The sequence below is a fragment of the Ornithodoros turicata genome, chromosome 3 (genome assembly GCF_037126465.1).
Source record: "Ornithodoros turicata isolate Travis chromosome 3, ASM3712646v1, whole genome shotgun sequence".
In the NCBI taxonomy this organism is placed as follows: domain Eukaryota; kingdom Metazoa; phylum Arthropoda; class Arachnida; order Ixodida; family Argasidae; genus Ornithodoros; species Ornithodoros turicata.
The window spans coordinates 18,919,967-18,941,021 of NC_088203.1; the positions used below are offsets into that span (position 1 = coordinate 18,919,967).

General features: G+C 47.0%; 1 protein-coding gene across 4 annotated transcripts in view; it reads left to right on the forward strand.

Annotated features, from left to right (window-relative positions):
* The window catches only part of LOC135388252 (plexin-B-like), a 119,549-nt gene that overhangs the window by 54,404 nt on the left and 44,090 nt on the right, over window positions 1–21,055 (forward strand). For all 4 annotated transcript variants that reach the window (XM_064617677.1, XM_064617678.1, XM_064617679.1 and 1 more), the window contains exons 3-4: window positions 17,241–17,662; window positions 18,105–18,974. In XM_064617677.1, coding sequence (XP_064473747.1) covers window positions 17,300–17,662; window positions 18,105–18,974 — 1,233 coding nt within the window. In that variant the 5' untranslated portion in view covers window positions 17,241–17,299. The remainder of the gene's footprint in view (window positions 1–17,240; window positions 17,663–18,104; window positions 18,975–21,055) is intronic.

Here is a 21,055-nt window from a genome sequence, read left to right on the forward strand (position 1 = left end):
AACTTTATTTTGAGATGATCAATGGGGAGTTTTATGGTGCAATTGACTGACACTATAGTAGCCAATAAATTACATAAAAAGAAAACAGTAAGGTTGACTTCAAAGAAATAAGCATAAGGCCGTCATCCGGCGCGTCTTGATGAGGAGTCTTGCAAAAAAAAAAAAAAGTAGTCCTACGTGGTAGTCGCTATATTTAGGACAGTTCCACACTGCGTTAGCCGACGTTCACACCTAAACAGTCAGGGTCACTTCACGAAATGGCCAGCGCAGAGCCAGACGTAACTTACAACTCCAACTGTAACGCATTTGACGCTTTCCGCGACGTGAGAACGGGTCGCAGCAATTTCCGCGGCCAAAAACCATCAGCGAGAAAGCAGAAGGAAAACCTCGTTCGGTCGTAACCGTTCTGCTCCGTTAAACTTGCGTATTGCCGCGACAAACCAGAACGTACGACCCCTCCGAGACCCCATTTTCCCTGCTTTCCCACTCCTTTCTTCCCGAACACGCAGGCGTCTCTATTCCCGACGCCTTCTCCCCTTTCCCTAAAAATCTCGCTCGGTATGCAACGCGACTACAATCTGCGTTGGCATAAACTATGCTTGCGCGAGATTTGGCCCGAAACGGGAAGACGCGCGACGTGCAAATGTGTCCGATTTCAGCTTCACGCCACGCGCGCAAGACGTGCCTTTTCTCCAAAGTTTTTTGCTATCGTCCTTAGTTCTCGAGATGATTCCTGCTTCCTGCTTCCTGTTTCTGGGAAAGGATGCATTACTCTCAAACCACTAGCCTCCTTGAGCTCCTTAGCCTCGTTCCCGCAGCGACGACACAACAAGGGTGGACTGCCAAAGTCGGTCTTCCCATTGGGATGAATATTCGTGGCCGCCGCCTTTAATGAGTATGACTGACGATAACGTATCATTCCATATAACTAGTCATGCGGTAAACATCTGAGTAGCGTGTCAACGTTCGAAAGATCAAGGAAAAAGAAGGTTGCTTGCTTCCGCGTGCGATATGCACAGTTTTTCACGTGAGGAGCGCTGCTGGACGATGCGATATGTCTTCTATACCGGTTCCCCAGCGGGAGAAAATGAATGTGCAGGAAATGAACACGAACGGACACGCAAATGGACGAAAACACACACAGGAAAATGAAGGAACTCGGCAAACTGCATGCAGTCTACACGTGCCACAGTTCCTGTGACATACCACGGGGTGGCAGCACTAATGGCGGCGCTCATTCCTTGAATCGCGTTTTTCTCCTCTTTTTTAGAACAAGCCGCTTCACGCGATGATGTTTGCTTTGCATTGGTTTCGATGAAGTTGTTCGCCATCTCAGAAGCAGTATAAAACGTGTGTCAGAATGCCACGCCTGTTTAACTCCCTTCGTGGTCTTAATGGGAGCCCTGTTTATATTCTTGCTCCTTGGTTGGGTTTTAGTCGAAAATGTGGACCTGCACACCTCGTCTCCTGGACCACAGTTAGTCGCGACGTCCAGCGAGGGCAAGTACAGTGGCCAGCAGTTTCGATCCCAACCTCAAGCGCGTCCCAGGTCCCAATTCGGAGAAGACCTGGATACCGTAGTTTTGTCCGCATGCTTTGCGGAGTTCCAGTCATGTTTGCTAATTCGTTGAAGAGACGGGGAACCCAAGACAAGAACAAACTACTCCAGATCACAAATAGATATACCAAATTTGAATATCAAATCACAGTACCAAATTAAAATGATCGCCAAAACACCCAAATCATCATATCCAAAATCAAGTTGCCAGCTCCCGAGACGTGATAGTGGTTAAAGGATGGTCGCTTTCCACGCCGAGACTGGGAGGTGACGCGGGTTCCAGTCCCCGCACCGGCTGTGCTGTCTCAGGTTTTCCCTGGGTTCTCCGACAGACTTCCCAGACTAATGTCGGCACAGTTCCCCCGTGAAGTCGGTCCAGGACGCACACTAACCTCCCCTGTCCCCCACTCCTTCCTGCCGCCTTTTTTTCCATCTGTCCACGTACGCCACTGATATAGTCAGCGTTGCTTCGCGGCGCTAACACGGAATTAGAAAAAAAACAAGTTGTTCGAAACCAAAATGCGCGATTTTTGACAAAAATTAAGAACTGAATATATTGACGCTTAAATAAACCTTTATGGTAATCGTGCACGTTTCAACATTCTTCTTCTGTTTTTTTTTCTTTTTTAAGTCTGCCCGTTTGGAACTCGTAAAATCTGACGAGTCTGTTTTTTTATCAGACACCCCAATATTTTTGTTCATAACCAGCGAGCGCAGATGCATGCCTTGCCGTGTACCCCGGACGTCCTTGCGTCGCTTCGCAACGCCGGTGTCACTCTTCCGCTCCTTCCCCTCTTTTTTGCCTTTCATGGTTCCCAAGCGGGATTTGGAAGATGGAATCTTGTTTCGTGAGGATTTCCAGTAGCGTGGCTGTGCGAGCCTGCGCTATTTATATACGAGGATGATATCGCGCTGTATACCCGTACATATAGGCTTCGACTTTCTTGGGAGACGATGCTGGCATGGAAGACCGTTGGGAATAGAAGGGAAATACATAAGGGAGGCACTTTTGTAACTTAGTGAGAGGTCCACTCTAAACCCGGTCTTGCGTCCTTTTTGGTATCGGATTGCATAAATTGTCGCCACGTTTCTGCGACGTGAAACTTGTGTCGTCTTCACGACGAAAATAAGTATGAAATTATAGCTTCCTTTTATTTGGTCACGGGGCGGAATACTCATTGCTGCTATGTCACGGTTGTTATTGTCTGTGTTACATTATCCTGCAGTAGCGTTACGTACGCCTGTATGTACGCCTAGAGTATCGCCTGTTGCGATGAAACTCCCCACTCTCCAAGGCCGAAAATAAAGTTGTTGTTGTTGTTGTTGCAATTCCGTGGCGAATTGTGTACTTGGACTACATTGGGGGTAACAAACGAAATGAAATTAGGTGTGTTATAATCTGCACAAGATATAATACTTTCTCAGAATGCAGTAGTGCACAGGGTACTCGACTGGAGAGAGTGTTTCAGTATGAGCGCTAAAGAACAGAATAAACTGAATATGAGAGTGGCCCTCATAACTCTGAACGCGTAGAAGTACTATATATTATACTGCTCACCCATGTATTCGCCACACAGTAATTTTGTTTCCTTTGTAACTTGAGACGCAAACGAGAAGGTCCATCGTCTGGTTAACATGTATTTCACTGCAGTATTTCTGAGCCATGAGAGATATTGACCCTCTTCTGCATTTGAAAATTCCTACTCAAGACACATTCGACGTACCTTCTTGAAGAATCAATAAAATAGCAACTACTTATCTAAAAAAACATAGCGTCCTTAAAGGGAATAGTTCGCCCTGCAAGCATCGATTCGTTGATTTCTGTTGCGGACGGTAGTGCATTTCGAACTTTATCAGGACCGTGCATTAGTTTCCCGCAGCTCAATCGGTATAATTTATTGTAGACATCTGAAGGCAACGAGATTCACGCAAGTAGGCTTTCCCGCGGAGAAGGACGCGCGCGTGACGTCTGTCTGAGAACAAGGTGACGTCAAGAGGGCGTTCCCACTTCCCCGGCGTCGAGATGCGGCTTCCTATCGCCAGCCCAGAAGCGACGTCACGAAACATCACGCGAGCTGACCGTCCCCTCCCGTAATGTGCTCCTCCACTCCTCCGATGTCCACAGGAAAATACTGGAAACTCGGAAAATACAGTTCAAATAAGGCAGACAGCGGAGGCAGGCTCTCGAGTAGCGGTCGAGCTCCTTGACCGATTCGCCTCCCATTTTCCAGAAACCAACGACGTTATTCGTGCTGACGGTTGGCTAGGAGAGCGTTATGAGGGGAAAGTTCCGCTTTAAGAGCGTGATTCCACGGCTGACTCGGCGGGGGCAGCAATCCCGAGAAGTTTTTTTTTTCTAATTCCGTGTTTGCGCCGCGAAACAACTGTGGCTATGAGCGGCGTACAGATGTGGACAGGTGGAGAGAGGACAGCAGAAAGGAGTGAGGGAACAGGGGGTTAGTATGCGTCCTGGGCCGACTTCAGGGGGAACTGTGCCGACATTCGTCTGGAAAGTCTTCGGAAAACCCAGGGAAAACCGCAGACAGCACAGCCGGTGGTAGGATTCGAACCCACAACCTTCCAGCCTTCAGCACGACATTTGGCTACCACCAACGAGCGGGACGCCTTAACCCGCTCGGTCGTGCCGCTGGTGATCACGAAAAGTGCTGCGAAAAAACGAGCGTCTCGTTTTTCGTAGGAGAGGGTCTGCCCCGCTTTCTCGCAGAGGTAACGGCGTGGTCTTTGCTTCTTTACTTCTCGTTCTTCAAACTTGATCGGGTTGTACGGATACAGATAACTAACACAAGCCCTGACAGGTAAAACGCTAACAAAGCGGATTTTAACCGACGCTTCCAGTTCATTAAGAACGATTGCTTACACCGTGACAAGCGGTGCCTTAACAACGTCTTCCTTTTACTACCTTTTCTCCCTCTTTTTCTTATAAGGTCGTCCCTTCCTTCCCAGTTTAAATGTCTCCGCAAATAGATTGAAACAGACGCAACGAGGGAAGAGCAAAATAGAACAGGGGTGGGGGAGCCGTTTTTACCGAAATCGTTGATCATTTATTCAACAGAGAACCATTTTCCGGTGCCCTCCTTCTCGCCGGAAGGCAGCCGCGCTACAAGCAGACCTGCGGTTAATCCTCATTGATGGCGCTCGCTGTTCCCGTCTCCAGCTTCTTTCTCAGAACTGTCTCCGGAAAGATAATCACGTGATCTCTGACGTACACGAAATGGCGCTGTTGTTCTGTGTGCGCATGCTGAAGCGAACTTGTTGTGGAGCATAACAAGAACCAGGCGGGAGTTCTTGGTGATTCCGTGTTCTTCTTTTCATTTATGTAGTTCACCTCGTTAACCACACTTACAATTACAATTATACACACTTGCAATTAGGCCTTACAGTTCCAGTTCCCCTATACGTTGCAGTTACTCGCCGTCTAGTCCCGTGAACCTGAAATTTACTTTACAGCTCTGCAAATTTAGTCTTAACATGGCAATGGTCTTCGTATGGTTAAACGTGACAATATACTTCCGCGCATTGAGTGCCGAAGGTGACTACAGGTTGCAGCAATGGAGTATCCAAAAGGACTAAAACTATTCATTTTTTCCCTCTCAGAGTGCATTCATATATAGTATCTTGCATCCATCAAAACATAATTGGTTTCTATGGAGTACTCGAATTCCGCTTCCTAGTGTAAGTAGCTAGGCGCTCTCATTTATAAGATGTGTGTGTGTGTGTGAGTGTCCCATAAAATCTATACGACGGACCTCCCAATGTCATCATTTCCTTCTCTCTCTCGAAATAATATCTGGGTCCGCTCATGCGCACACATTCGATATAACATTTGAAGTGTCCTCAACGAAAACATCTCCCCTCGCATCATAAATTCCTCTGTCCGCTCCGCCGATCCGAATTGGTCCTAATCCGCGAACGTTTATAATCTTCGCTCCTAATCCTCTTTATAAAATCAAAGAAAGTAATAATATAAAAAAAATATATATATGAAGCGTCTCTCTCAAGTGTCTCCCAAATCCACACACACACACACACTCTCTCTCTCTCTCTTTCTGCAGTCCTCTTTTTATATCTTTTTAGTCATTCCAGCTGAGGCTAGTGTTTAGTTACTTTATCCCAGGTACCGAATCATTCATTTCTTAATGATTCGTATCGGCAACGCATTCGACTGTCAACGAAATGGGACCTGGCTCCCGCCGCATGCAAACCTCCTTGCTTCGTTAGAGCGTACCTTCGCTGCGTACTTTATGTGTACTCTATCGTACTTTACTTCGAGCTTTCGTAGACGTTTCGCAGCGGGCGCAAAAAGAGAAAGACGGGTTTGCAGAAAAAAGAAGAAGAAAAGAATTAATAAAGCTCTACATAACAAAAATGAATAAAAAAAACAAAAGAAAGAGAGAGAGAGAGAGAGCTGGATGAGAGTGATGATGCAGTGGAGGTTTCGTCCTCACCAAAATCGGATTTTACGGTTGTCCAAACCGCGGTGTTTCCGAGAGCGTCCCGAGCTTTTTGAAGCGGATGGCGTCACGATCGGTTTGGAAGTAAGAGACGGGGGAGGGGGAGTGCGGGGGGGGGGGGGAGGGGGTATCACGTCGTCCACAATAATAGAGAGGAAAGTAAAATATGGGATACGGGAGGCGGCGGTTAGAGTATCAAGGATTATTTTACTTTTGTGAGTGAGAGCGGTCGTCTGGTTTTTGGAGTCACTGAACCGTAATGAACAATAGGCTGTTCTACACTGAGAAGACAGAGACACAGGAAGGCAGGGATTGGACGCAATGCTGTGTAATTAAGTGCGAACTTTTACACGTCTGGCATTGAGTTTTTGAGTCGTAATGCAGAATTGTGGAGTATAATTGCAGATTGTAGACATGAGAATTTATTAAATTCATTTAAAAAAATTATGATATTGTCTAGATCACATTCACCGGTCGCTAGCGGCCTAGAAGAAACATGTGGGGCACACATCACGCGCCTTTGAGCTTCACTCCCAATGAAATCTACAACATAAAACCATGTCCAATATGCAATGCACGCGGTGATATGGACGCTATCGTATCTTATCGCATACGTACGAACCTTCACACTAACGGTCGTCTGCTATATCATAGCCATATAGAAGAGTCCAAGACGAAGGAGTCGGAATTGTGCGTTGTTTCTTCTTGCCGTAAGGTAACACGGCAGCACGTCCTCCTTTTCGAGGAGATGTATAAAGCACCAAACGCCTCCGTCCGTGTGCCAAAGACACAGGCAGAAATCAAAGGGCCGTCTAGTCGCGTTTTTTTTTTCATTTGTTCGGCGCAGTATGAGCCCGACGCGGGAATCGTATACGGTATACGTGAAAACGTCGTTCCATACTTCCAGAGAAGAGAAGGAATAAGATGCGGGTGTTTCCGAACAAGCCACGGAGAATTAAAAAAAAGAAAAGAAAAAGAAGCGAAGTATAAGGATGGAAGGAAGAAGAGAATAAATGCTAGAGACCGAGACAGATCCTCTTTGTTGCTGGTCTTCACGGTGTGCTCTCTTAGTTTCATTTTTTTATTTTTATTCTCTCGTGGGTGTTACTCGATGCTTGGACAAATAGAAGCGGCGAAGAAGGAATGTGACCAGGCTCTGTAGACCTATACTTCTCTGTATCTTTCTGTGTGTGTATGAGTGCGCGATGCTGCCGAAAATAGCTGGTAAGATAGGTTCGCACGGATGTGCTGTGAGGGTGTATGAAGAACAGCAGGAGGCAGGCAAGCAACGCACCTAGCGGAGGGTATACGTGAACACCTTGAGTGTGTCATACCACGGCCTGCTCTATATGATCTTTTTGGTGCGTCCTGTATATATATGCTCGGTTCCGGCTGTCGGTATGAAAGGCTGCGCAAATAAAGTAAGGCGCCATTGGTGGAGAGTCGAGACCTAAAAGGTGCGACTCAGAAAAGTGTTAGAAAAAGAAATCGAAATGCTTTCTCGCTGAACTTCGTCACTCTGAGTGGTTTAGGCGGGTCTGTTCTCGATTATTCTGACTTGTGCTGAAGGCGTTCTAGGATGCGTTATTTTAGAGGCAGATTTTTCGCTGGATGATTTCATACGGTGGTTTAAACCACCATACGGTGGTTTATACAGGAAATACTATGCGCATCAGAAATACTGGTCTCTGGATAACCAGTGGAAACGGGACGTCGTACACAACCTGAAGGGTAGTGTCTATAATTTTTTGCATTTTTTGTTGTTGTTGAAGTTTTACATCTAACATTTGCATGTTTAATCTTTTTTTGTATATGAGTTTTCCACGACTGTGTCATCCTGTTCACAACTGCAAGGATGGAAGATAGAGCCGTCCTACACATCACAGGACGTACTTCACAGTCACGAATATAAAATACAAAACAAAGAGCGAATTAGCATATTCCGGCACATCTAGATCACGAGCAGCAGAAAGTCATCAAACCCTTCAGGCATTCACACACGGGCACGTCGTCCCTTTAAAGCCTCGTCGTCTCTATCACTTCAGTTTCCAGAAGCATGATGCTTCCTCTAAACACTATTCGAAGAGGGCAGAGCACAAGTCACCACAGACGACGCGGACAAGCCCCCTTTTGAAACATGCAACCATACCAACGCCGCCTTCTTTCAACTCTCAGTTCCTCTCTAGACCAGCACGTCTTAACTCTCCAGAAGATTTCATTTTGCGAGTCGTCTCAACATTCGAAAACATTAGCGGGGGCTTTCGAAATCCTCGACTAGTCTCTCTAAACACGTAGCATCGCTAATGCAAACCGTAGAGAGACCACGTGGGAGAGGGGGAAGCTGACTTTCCGCGCCCTTGACGAGTCTCAAACCCCGGAGCCTGCTTAATTGCGTACTTAAGAACTCCAGCAGCGACGGGCCTTCAGTCCGTCCGTCTATATACTTTAGAAAATCTGCTTCATAACGACGTACGCACCGCGCATGCGCGATGCTTATCTATTTACGCTCATCATTACCGGAATAAATGATAAGAGCGGGAAGAGTGATCTCTTTGGGCTTTTCGGTTGATGTTTATCTTTGCGTAAAAACTCTCTGCTCCGGATTCTGCTTTTTCTCCGTGCGGGCAGAGCGGTTTGTTTGTAGCCGGGTTTTGCTAATTTATAGGCCTAAATGACGTTCTTTGTGCCCCAGAGGTCGAGGAGCTTGCTGATGGACAGTGCTCTGTGGCCCGTTGTGTGTTCTCTTTTTTTTTTTTTTTTTTGTCTTCCTGCGTTCATTCGTCCTTTGGTGTGCGGACGTTGTTTTTACGGCTCTGTGTCGCTGAACTCGTCTTTGTGTCGGGACGGAGAAGCTTGAAGCTTGAGCTGAGAAGCTGAAGCTTGCGAAGCATCGTAAAAAAAGGATCTTTACGAATTGTTTTTCAGTCGCTCTTGAGTGATGCAATAACCAAACCAAGGCGCAGTTCCCCCCCTTTTTTTTTTCAGTTGCAGAATTGGTCGGGTGCCGAATTCAAGTTCACCATATATTTTTTAATCCACTTATCAAATTATCTTATATTAGAAGAAAATGTGTAGATAAAGAGGCCAGACGCCACTACGTACAACTTATTAATCGTTGACTTTGCGTCATTATAGATTGGGTTAGATTAGAGAGGAAAAGAGAAATATGAAGGTTCCGACGAGTTGAAAATGTGCGCGTAGAGGGAATATCTTGTTCTTGTTGAGTATACGTTTGTGGTAGAGGTTAGCCAATACAGGGCTGGGATCTCAACACGTGGCTACACTTCTGGACGTTGTCGATATAGACGACTTTCTGTTTACAATCATGTGACGTCACGACAAGACCGGTTCGAGGTTATATTTTGCTGTGGTTGGCAAGAAGCGGGAAAAAAACGCGTGCGCTGATAGGCTCATACAGCTGATAGTGCCCACCAGCATGCCTTGCTCGGTGGCGCCACGTGATCAATGACGTAGGGCTGCAGGTCGTCTATACACTTCATTTATTTCACGAACCGCCCTTGGTATTATACTGCCCTCCATTGGCCAGCCCTTTACTATGCCTTCAGTCATCTTGCGGAAATTTCGAAAACACTACGGTTGCCCCAATTTATGTGTGATGTCTGAGATCGCCAACTCATCCTGGTGCACTGATCCCCACCAACGGACGCATCACCGCTTTCGGTTTGCTGCGTGGGGTATACGAAACATTGATTCATTCCTTTTCGAGTTGTTCAGTGAAGAGCTATCGTAAGGGGCGAAGCATTTCATCAGAGGCTGGCAGGTAATGTCGAACGGGAAAACAAGGAATACACATTTTCAGCTGAATAGCAAGAGCACGAACACGGTCGCCATAAGTGATTGACGCATATGACTCGATGTCGACATGCGTCCTCGATGCCCTTGCAAGTTCTAATGCACTCGGAGCATAATTGAGGCTATCTCGACGGCCTGAAAGCCTCACTTAGTGCATGCGAGTCGCACGCAGAACGCGATCGATGCGCGAATGCTGTGGCTGTCGGTTTCAAAACTTGCGTGGCGCCACCCTTTAGCAGTGCTTGCAACCTCATTTGCAACATGCTAGGGGAACATTCTGTTGAGCGTTCTGTCTTTGTTGTAATACCGCGGAGCAACTATCAATCTGCGTACCTATGTGGTCAAATGGAGGGAGGACAGTAAGAGAGGAGGTAGTGGGACACAAGGGAAAGGGGCTGGTATGCGTCCCGGCAGAATTCACGGGAAACTGTGCCTACAGCCCTATAGCCGTCTTTTTCAGGGATTTGCTTAGAAGACGTATTTGTTTGAACGTTATACAATGAAGTTTTTGTGACTACGGAATTTCCCTGCTTTTGTATGTAGAATCATTCGGCTCTTTGGATTTCCTCAACAAATAGAACCACCAGTTTTTGACCTCTAACGGGAGTGAAAGGGTAACGACTCGTGGTCTTCGTAGTTGTTCATCTTGCCTTGCTCATCTTATGTAGCTAATATAGCTGATCATACAGTACACAGCTGCTTCCTTTCCAAAGTGTACCTGCCTCGGCGTAAAATCGGTCATGCGCTCCAGAAACTTCGTACTTGCGACATATCCTTCTACCGGTCTCGAACAGGTTGCAGCAGAAGGTGCAATCACGTATACCACATCCGAACATGCCCGATTTCTGGCGCGCGTTGAAGAATCCCAGGTGGTGGCAATTATCCGCAGTGCAATTATCCGGCATGTTGCCACACATATAGTATTGGTCGACATACCAAACGCGTAAATCTACTTGATATGATCATCATCGTCCTCTTACTAGTGCCGCCCAACCTAACCGCCCAAAAATCTACCCTACCCTACCCTACCCTACCCTACCCTACCCTACCCTACCCTACCCTACCCAACCCAACCCAACCTAACCTAACCTAACCTAACACATGCTGCCACAGTCGTCGTGACGGCCCAACAATATACAAGGCGCACAGGCAGCAGCGAGTGCCCAGTAAGCCGTGAAAGTGGCATGATAAATAATACGAGTCGACTTTGAAAGGGCCCTGCTCGCGCACAATCGCGGCCTTTATGTCGCCGGTTCGTCAGTCCCTAGTTCCATCGCTGACTCACAGAGGCGCTTCCGTTCCAATGCAGGGCCCTTATGAATAAAATGCTCTTTGGATATGTAGGGCTGTCGAAGCGGTGGGGACGCTGCATAAAGCTCGGAGGACATTTTTTCTTTTCTATTTCGCATTATAAAAGCCATTCGATTTTTGTTATTTGGTCAGGGATCAAAAGCTCAACGAATCGGAAATAACATTGCTGCCTAAAGAGGAAGAAATGGACCTTTTGTGGTATGAAGGGGTTGGTAATGATGTAGAACATCCGAAGAAAAGCTGTGGTTTATAGCCAGAAAAAAAAAAAGAAGAAAAAAAATCGTGTTTTGGTTTGTAGTTTCGAGCATTATATTTTCCCGCATGGACGGGGAAGTTTCATTAATGATTTTTTTTAAATTACACTCGGGTTCCAGGCGTCTGTTGGAGTGACAACAACCATAAACCATATGATCATGATAAATCATAGCCATGACATGCGCACGACAACAAGTGTTCGTAGGTTTCACATGTGGCTTGTTGTGGCTTGGGCAACAAACAAATTATTGCAGAAACGCCATAGTGTTCCAATAAGCTGTCAGATGTCGAAATTCTTGGTCCCAGGGCACTACCCCTATCCCTAATGTGAACATCGCCTGCACATCGCGGATATCTACAAGCGGTTATCTCGGTCCACTTGAACGTTAAATAAGCCTACCTGTCTTGGATGATGGGAGCGCTCCGGTGCTTCGCAAAATGCATTTTGCTTTTTGAGTGGCAGACTTCAGTTGCAAAATCACATTCAGAACGACGTCATCGCATTTTTCCCCGTGTTTCGAAGTTATAAAGCTCGCAATGCCGTCTGACATTTGCTCAGTATTACCTCCTCATTCGCATTAGAGTGCCTTTGGCAAATCGTTGCTACGATGCAGGTATATTTCTACAGTCGTTATGTACGCACTTCTCTCTCCTTTCCCCCCCCCCCCCCTTCTAAGTATAGTCTGAATCGTTTCAAAGTAGAGTCGATCGATGTAAGGAACACTCGAGAGATAGACCATGTGCTCGTGTAGCAGCGAATACATTCCCTCCTTACATTTTCGATCTTTTCGAATCGGTGGGTGAGAAACGCTGGCAAAGCAAGATGGATCGCCGCAGAAAAGACGCCAGAAAACGGTTCCGCTTGTGGAACAGAATGTTCGGGGGAAGTTTTTGAGAAATGATGCCACTGCAGTATTGAATCTCTTCCAGTGGCTGTGTATTTCGCATCTGAATTCTAAGAATGTAGGACGAGGACGAGCATGTGGGGTAGGAGCGAGATTTTTCATGTCACGAACTTTCTCGCTGGTCATGTTTTGCTGTAAAGATAGTCGGTTCGCGTGTATATTCGTTTCCGTATGTTTCGATGGGAGAATTTTTTCTCGTGGATATGGTTCTGTATATTTTGAGTGGATGTTAATTTTCGTAAGTTGTCGTACTTCTTCTGGTCCTGTAGTTTTGATGTGGGGAGCTTCATCTTGTTTTTCTTCTTTTTTTTATACGTGCACTCTAAGGAACAAAGGAGTAATTTTACTTCTTTTGGGAACTGAATGCATCGCCTCAAAAATTAGTCCCTTTAAGGACTAAATGCATGGGACTAAACGGATGTCACAGAGTTGGGACAGCACTTCACGCTCTGTCCTGACAGTCCTGTAGGTGCATAATTCATCTGCATTAATGAAAATACTTTGAATTAAACCGTCAACCACGATATGTCGAGTGATATAAAATCTTGCGACATGCATATATAGGGCACAATTTCGCGCGAAAGAACCGCCGTTTCTTACTGTTTGTGGGTGGAAAATTGATTACGTTAACTAATTATAGCCTTTCATGTCATCAAACTCACCGCGAAGAGCACATATTTACGCAGCGACTGTTGCATTCAAGCAGTGTGCCGCCGCAGCGGCTTTGAATCGCCCACTTCATCATCACCCGATGTATCTGTGTGCGCGCGTTGCATTCAGGAAACCATTTGCGAAGTTCAGTATTGATTATTTGCAGTCTTGGAAAGTGAATTTCAAGGTCACGGAACTACAATGGGGAGGAATCGCCATCTATAGGGGACTAGATGGTGCCATTGTAGTACTCATTTTACTCCTTTTTTTTTAGAGTCTAGGAGGGGCTCGTATCCTTGGTGCATTTGTGTGGCGACATGCTGCTGCAGACCGTGTCGAAGGCTAAGGCCGCGAATAACTTTTCGAAGTTCTTTAACGTGCACCGGAAATCTCCAGCACTCGGTGCTGGAGGCAATGTTGAGCTCCCCAGCATTGCTACCGTACTCGACCGGAATCGAACCGGCGATCTTGAGTTAAGCGAGCCAGCATGTACAGTACTGGACAAAAGTTTACGGAGCATTCCTTCCTGGCACGCTAGCAGCGAATGGTACTGTACGCACTTGCAAACAGGTGACTGGGCACATGTCTCTAAGTCCGTACGGGTCCCATTCGCTGCTGGCGTGCCGAAGGAATGCCCTGGAGTGTGTTCCGTAAACTTTTGTCCAGCACTGTCCAGAACCTATTGAGCGTTTACGTTTGCTTTTGATTCATCTTAAAAGTAACGCAGGTGAGATAAGCGTAATCGCCGAAGACTTTCGTTGGCAGATACGGTGCAATGTATATATTCGGCCGCGGTTACATGAATGCGATAGAGAAGCGCATCGTATCGAGTTATCGCACCTCCTCGCACCTATCCCCACTGGTGGATTGGTTGACGTGTCCCTGTCGGAGAGAGTTATACGGCGCTTTCGTCGCTTTCTGGTAAACGCAGCACCGTGATCTTGGTTTCGACAGAAGGAGGAGGACTGCGATAACAGTGCGACAATGCAAAAAAAATAAGAAAAAAGCAGTGATGGAATTAACGACACTATCATGGTGACACACACCCTCCTTCTTTATCGGTCTGCTCCGTCTACTCTATATCAATTCTCCGCATCCCGTGTTAGACTCGGCGTGGCCTCTCGATATAGGCTTTATTTACGGCATGTCGTATTACTCCACGATAATTCACATACTGAGAAGAAGAAGACCCCTACCAACAAAAACAACCGAAACACTTAAAAAGAAGCGACGTCGTGTCTATAGATACACCACCAGCAGCAGCCTGATATTTATAAGATGCCTTCTTTTTAACCTGTCCCGCAGCTTTACGTGTCGTGTATTAAACCCTGTTGTAAATCAAATATCGGTTATATAATCTCGGCTCGCAATAGAAACCTCAAACAGAAGCTCCGAAACTAGTTTCTGATATCTCGACCTTGGGAGTCCTCCTGTCGTCGCTATATCAGACTGGCGACATTTTTTTTTTTCTTATTGCTTTTGGGTTTCATATAGACGGCACATTCCGTTCGCTACATGGCTTACACGAAAGAAAAATATATACGGTTATGACATTTTCGTGCAGCGCCGTAACTCATCTCCGGTACATACTCCCTTTAAAACGGGTGTCGTAGGAGAAATCGCGAAGACGCGAATGGCATTCGAGATGAGGTGTTTTTAATATCGCTCGTTAGGCGTCGCTCGCTGACGTTACGAAAGCAATGCTGCGTTGGACGTGATTGGTCTGTACGTAGAATACGGACTCCGCCCCCTGGTGTGCGACACAAACGGATGTTACGCTCCAGCGCCAAAGAGGTGGTCCCGCCCCTTGTGTAGTGTCCTTGGTTCCTGACGGTGTGAGAGTCCGTTTGAGGCAGGAGTTGTTACGTAAACGGAAAGCGAGGAGGTCTGGCTTGTTTTGTTTCGGAGTCACGTGACCGGAGTCGTTGTCCGATGGCTTCCTGCCTAGCTGCAAACGTAAAAATTCGTTTTGGTATTGAAACAAAACTCAATACAAATTTTCTGCGGAAATCGTTGCACAAAACGTAGAACGAAGGACTCGTGTTCGTTTCCAAAAGAGCCATTTTATACGGTATGAATCAATGGTACTGCTTATATGTGACGTAATCCCCTCTAGAGGGCATTCGATTCGAAAAGGCGAGGCCGCCGCCATGATGTAGGCATGGCAAAGTTTAGTTTTGGTTTTTGTACGCTGGCCATATGCTATTTAGAAGACTATAAACGTTGAATGCGAGGGATACTTATGTTGCAAATAATATTCACCTAGTGCAAGAACTTACAAAAACTCCAAATCAACGATGAATGCTGCGAGGGTGAGGATTCTGATGGTCAGGACATCAGGGACCTACACCATGGCGGCAAATTCGCCAGCGATTGTGGCGCTCCATTGCGAGTGACGTCATGATGATAAAAACTGTTCGCTCCGAGATCGAACGGTGTCGGCGCGCTATACGGAGAACGGAGAACTGTCGCAGTTTGGACGCGTCGTCTGCTTTTGCACGTTTATTCCGCGTTCAGTGCCGTAGGGGGAACCGAATAATATCGTACCATCGCGGCACAAGTAATCTTCCGGTGAATATACATAAGAATTACGGAAAAGAACCATCAAATCCGAACATCGGCCCACGTGTTATCCACACTAGAATGGTGACAGTGTCGCCCCCTATAGGTCGATCTCGCAGCGAATACCACATCGTGCAATGAAACTGGGACGCACCGTAGTTTGATAAAAATCTTGCGATTCGTATGAGAGCACGCATATTTTTGCGTTTTTTGTGTGTGTTCCGTAGAACCGTACAAGAGTCTTCACGCGCTACTTCGACCAAACAGAAGAAAATACTAACAACCTTACGGTGACGTCATCTTACTCATCCAACGCGCATATTTCCCCACTTCAAAACCCTTCTCAAAACACTCACACAACCATTCGCATCGCACGCGTGACTAACCCTGTTTTGCCCGTAACGCCCTCTATTTGACGGAACTTCAAATACTCGGCGTGAGACCAACTTCACGCGCAGCACCCGCTCTTTGTGCTATATCTCATCCTGCACATGAACTTTACGGGGAGGTTAATACATAATAAAGGCAGAAAGGTATATGAAAGCATGCGCACGAACCGATGTTATCGTAGTTGTGCAAACAATGGGACGGTGCCGGAACCGCTGCATCACGAAGGGTTTTGTTGTGTGCGAACGGTTAGGCAACTTCTTCAACGCAGCGGGGATTTGGTTAAAATATGAACGCAAATTCTCCGGTTATTGAATGAGATAGAAGGATTACCTGTTGCTGCGGTTGTAATCCTTGCCTGCAGTTCTGTCGGTTGAAGTTTCAAAGGATGAATACGTTTTCCCGCGACTATGGGGGATATACCTGTCTTGTAGCTGAGACAGGCGTCTGCGTTTGAGATGTTCTTTAGATTTGTGAACACGTAAAAGTATAGCGTTTGTGTTGTATTGTTTCGATGAATAGTGGGTTTCATGCGGGTTTTAAAAATGGTGGTCGTTATAAGAATTCTGGTACAGTCCCACTGCACTAGATATTTCCATACCACTGCCTTGTCCGTGTGCACATGCTGTGCAGACTTCGCTGATTGTTGTGTTGGAGATTTACAGCGCACGTTAAGAATCCCAAGGTGGTAGGAATTATCCGCATTCCCAACCTGCGGCCTCAGTATGTGCCACGCGGCTGACTCCCCCCCCCCCCCCCCCCATCTTGGGTCTCAATCCACTCTCAATTAAATTAAATTATTATTCGCGAATCGAAAGTTCCAGGGGATCTGCACAGGATTTGCATTTGAGGGAGTGCTGAAATTGTCATTTGGAGTGTTTGACACCCATGTCACTGTACTGTTGCCACGTATATTTGATAAGGTGCATTAATATCACAAAATTTTGTGGGTGTTGCACAGTCTTTGAGTGTCTGTTTGGCAGGTAGGACCGATCCGGACTGGGGACATGCTGGAGAAATCTCTGATAACGGCAACTTGTTCTTTGAGAGCTTTACAAAAGAGAACGGCGATAAGCCTCTTCTCTTTCATGAGGGGCTCCTTCACGCTTCCTTTTTTGTTGTCCGTTTGCTTCAAAGATAGAAGCTAAGGGCAACCGAGCCCCATAGGTTCCAATGGGTCCGTTTTGCCTCCGTTAAAAACACGGACGAGAAAAACATTCGTATGAAACAGGCCTTATTCAAAGCGGTCGTTCGAATGTACTTTCATTTTATTTGACACATTCATCGCGACTGACCCTCCTCTCTTTTCTTCTTCTTCTTCCGCAGGTTGATTTCCGATTCGCAAGATGACGTGCAGGTGACCTGTGGGTTCACCTTTCCAAGCGATGTCGCCGCGACTGCGACGCCGGACGCGTGCCCGACGCAGGCCGTCGGGCATGTCCTGGCTTCTGCTCTCGGTGGCCGTGCTTCTGCAGACGGCGTCCCTCGTCCGAGGCGGCGTTCAGCGGCTAGACGCCGTGCCCGAGGCCACGTACACCACGTTCAACGAGAGCGTCAATTTCACCCACTTGGCGCTGAATCGGCAAACGGGGCGGCTATACGTCGGAGCCGTGAATTGGCTGTACCAGTTCAATGCCTCGCTTGCCCTGGAGGCCGAAGTGACGACGGGGCCAGTTGAGGATAACGTGTTGTGCTCCGCCTCTGATTGTACAGGATACGCAACTGTGCCTACGAATAATGTTAATAAGGTGAGCGTTTCGATTTGACTTTTTGTCCTTCACCTTGCTTCTCCTGCAGACCCGAAATAAATTAGTTCGCGTAGCCATAATACCTTTTTTGTCGGAGACTTTTATGTTTGCCAAATCAAGGCACACGCCTACCTCTTAATACATAGTTTGATTATTTTTCAGCAGTAGTGTAAAGCTTTTCAACAATGGTATCACATTGAGTCTGCAGTGAAAAGCAAATGAATTTAATATTTCTGGATTGTTGCGCATGCGTGATCGAGTAACAGGATGGTTACTATCTAGCTCACCGCTTGTAATAGATATTCTGTGTAGCTTGCGCTCTCACCTGTAATGCATGTAACATGTCCTGTCTTCAGTATGAAGCGGACATTGATGACGAGTCCCCATTCGAAAAGCACCACACACGATGTCCTGATTTCGTGCATACTGCCCTATCTCACAGGTCCTACTCATAGACTTGCCCACGGACAAGCTGCTCGTATGTGGCAGCGTCCACCAGGGCGCCTGCCAGCGCCACCAGCTTTCCGACATCGCCAAACAAGACCCTCTAGTCCCAGTTCCCGTCGCTGCCAACGATGAGAATTCCTCCACCTTCGCATTCGTCGCGCCTACCCACTATCCCGGCAAGAAGGGCGCCAACCGTGCCCTCTACGTTGCAACTACGAACTCTCGGCTCGGGCCGTACCGCGACATGGTCCCCGCCATCTGCACCAGGAGTCTCGTGGATGGCAAACACACGGGGATGTTTCAAATCATCGAATCCGAATCATTCTCCTTCCCATCAACGGCTCGAGTGGACATCGCCAACCAGATCAAAGACTACTACTTAGTTCACTACGTGTACGGATTTTACACCCAAGAGCACGTCTACTTCGCTACCGTCCAAAGAAAGAGCCACTTGAGGGCGTCCGAAGAACTGGGATACGTCAGCAGGCTAGCTCGCGTGTGCACGTCGGACCCGGCGTACAACAGTTACACTGAAGTGACGCTGCAGTGTCTGGGGCCCGACGGGTCGGACTACAACCTGTTGATGGACGCGGTCGTCGTCGACGTCGGGGACGATCTCGCCAAGGCCCTGCGGTTGCGGTCGGACGTTTCGGGAGTGGGAAAAAAAGTGCTGGTGGGGGTCTTTGCGCGGAGTGTGGATCATACGGCTAGACCCGGTGGCCAGGCGTCGGCGCTGTGTGTGTTTCCTTTGCGAGATGTGGAGAGGAGGTTTACAGAGAATATTCACATGTGCTACAACGGCAGTGTGACGAGCAGGAATATGGATTACATTGCTGGGAGTTTGCAGAGTTGCCCTGAGCCAGGGGTAAGTGTCCTTTGTTTGGCTCTGCTTGTTTAGGTTGGGTTCACTGAGAGGTAACGTTTCGGTGGATGTTTGGGTAGTGTCAATGGGGCACCATGTCTGTTGCCACACAAAAGAGCGGTGATGTTCACGTGCTCCTCAATTAAATTAGTGGTACTGTCATCCAGCTGGAATGATCAGTTCAAGCGCTCCTCTTACCCTATGTGCAAACATGCTTAATCAAACTGATACGTTGCCTATTGAATAGGTCTTCAATAGTCAGAATGGGCATCGTCATCATGAGTAGTAATACGTCGCAGCGATTTAGTTAGTCAGTCTTCAAAAACCTTCTAGTACTTGTTATCCCAAGGTGACCCCGATTTATTTGGCATATTTCACACTCACGTTTATAGTTCAGGCACCATTTTTGCCAATGATAAGATAGGCACTGGTCCTTTTGAGAGTGAAAGAAAAAAGGGCGAAGATCCTACACAGTTAATTATTGCGGGAGCCAGCGGAACATAGGTTTTCAAGAATGCACAAGAAATAGAGTTGACTCTACTTGCAAAATAGCGTCCAATTTGTAGAGCACTCAGGACATTTTGGACGGCACAGTATCTCAATCAATCAGCTCACTGTTGGGGTTCCCGAAAAAGCACGCCTGGAGTGGGAGGCTGAACCCCCCCCCCCCATAAAAAATAAAAAAAAAAGCAAAGAAAAGGAAAGAACGACGTCAATGCATGTACGAAAGTTTGGTATGTACTATCTCGAGACCTTCGTGCCGATTTCAGCACAACGCGTTCCTATAAAGCGAGATAAAAAGGAGAAAAACATAGCCGACGCAAACGTCGCGTCGCTCGGGCATGGTTCGGGCACATGCCAGTACGGCGACCAATTTGAACAATCTCTCTGTGATTCGTAAGATTCGACAAATAGAGAGAGAGAGAAAAAAGAAGTACAACTACGCATCCGGAAGAAAACCTGGAACAAAATGAGGTCCCTCATTATATATTGTAATGAAGGTTTCTGCATATTGCAGTTTTCTTTTTCTGATATTCCTTCTCGGAATTAAAGCCCGAGGGTCGCTCTGAAACTAGTCGCCGGACAAAATCCGATTACCATACCCGGGTTGATGTGCGTCTGCCGCTCCAATGATAACGGACCCACGGACAAAGAAGTGCCACTTCGCCCTGTCCCTCCTTTCCTCCAGTTTGCGTTAAATATTCCTTCGCGTTCGTTCTTCTGGACGTTTGCAATGATTCGCTCAGATTTTATTCCAGTCGGAGACGATTTGATTTTCGTGTTTCTACAAGATACGATGGAAAGGCTACTAGCGCGATGTGATTTACTTGCCTTCTGTCTCTGTTCCATAGTCTACTTCGAGTTTGGATTTGTCGCAAATGTCACTATAGTCCACCGCAACATAAGCGCTACACTCACAGAGGTATATCATACCATAATATATCATGTGAGAAGCGCGTGACCTCCTCCACGGCCACCACTGCCGTCGATGCATGAACAGTGTAGCGGCAGGTCATATAGCATCACAGTAGTATTAGGCGCTGTTCACAGATGCGGCAGCGGCGGAAGCCACGGTTAATCTCACCGCTCTTCCACCGTTCTGGTCTCGGCAACAACAACAAATAAATTAATGATAATGAATGGGGAAATTCGCCACGGCAACAAGAAATTTGTCCAACATTTCTCGCGCCGTGACCTCGCTTTCGCATTGCGTTGCGACGCATACGTGATTAGAGCCTAACTTCCGATATGCACGGATCCGATTTTATGCGACGCCATCTTTGCTTTAGGCCTTGGGTTTCAGGCTAACGTCAGCAAAATTAAACCTCCTTTCGCACATTTCCCATATCTCTAGACGAAACGAGCAATGTGCCCTGATTGCAACTGTGGAAAAACTGTTCCATCATGTCTTTTTTGTTTTGTTTCGGAGTCGCCAGCAGAGCACCCCGTTCTCTGAGCAGTTCCAACGTCAGCGCCGAGCTCAGCTTTCCCTCATAGCTCCACGAAGGAAGTGAGCACACAGTAAATTTGCCTCGCTAATTAATTATGAAAGTGTAATTCGAATCCCGCCCTTCAATGCTGCA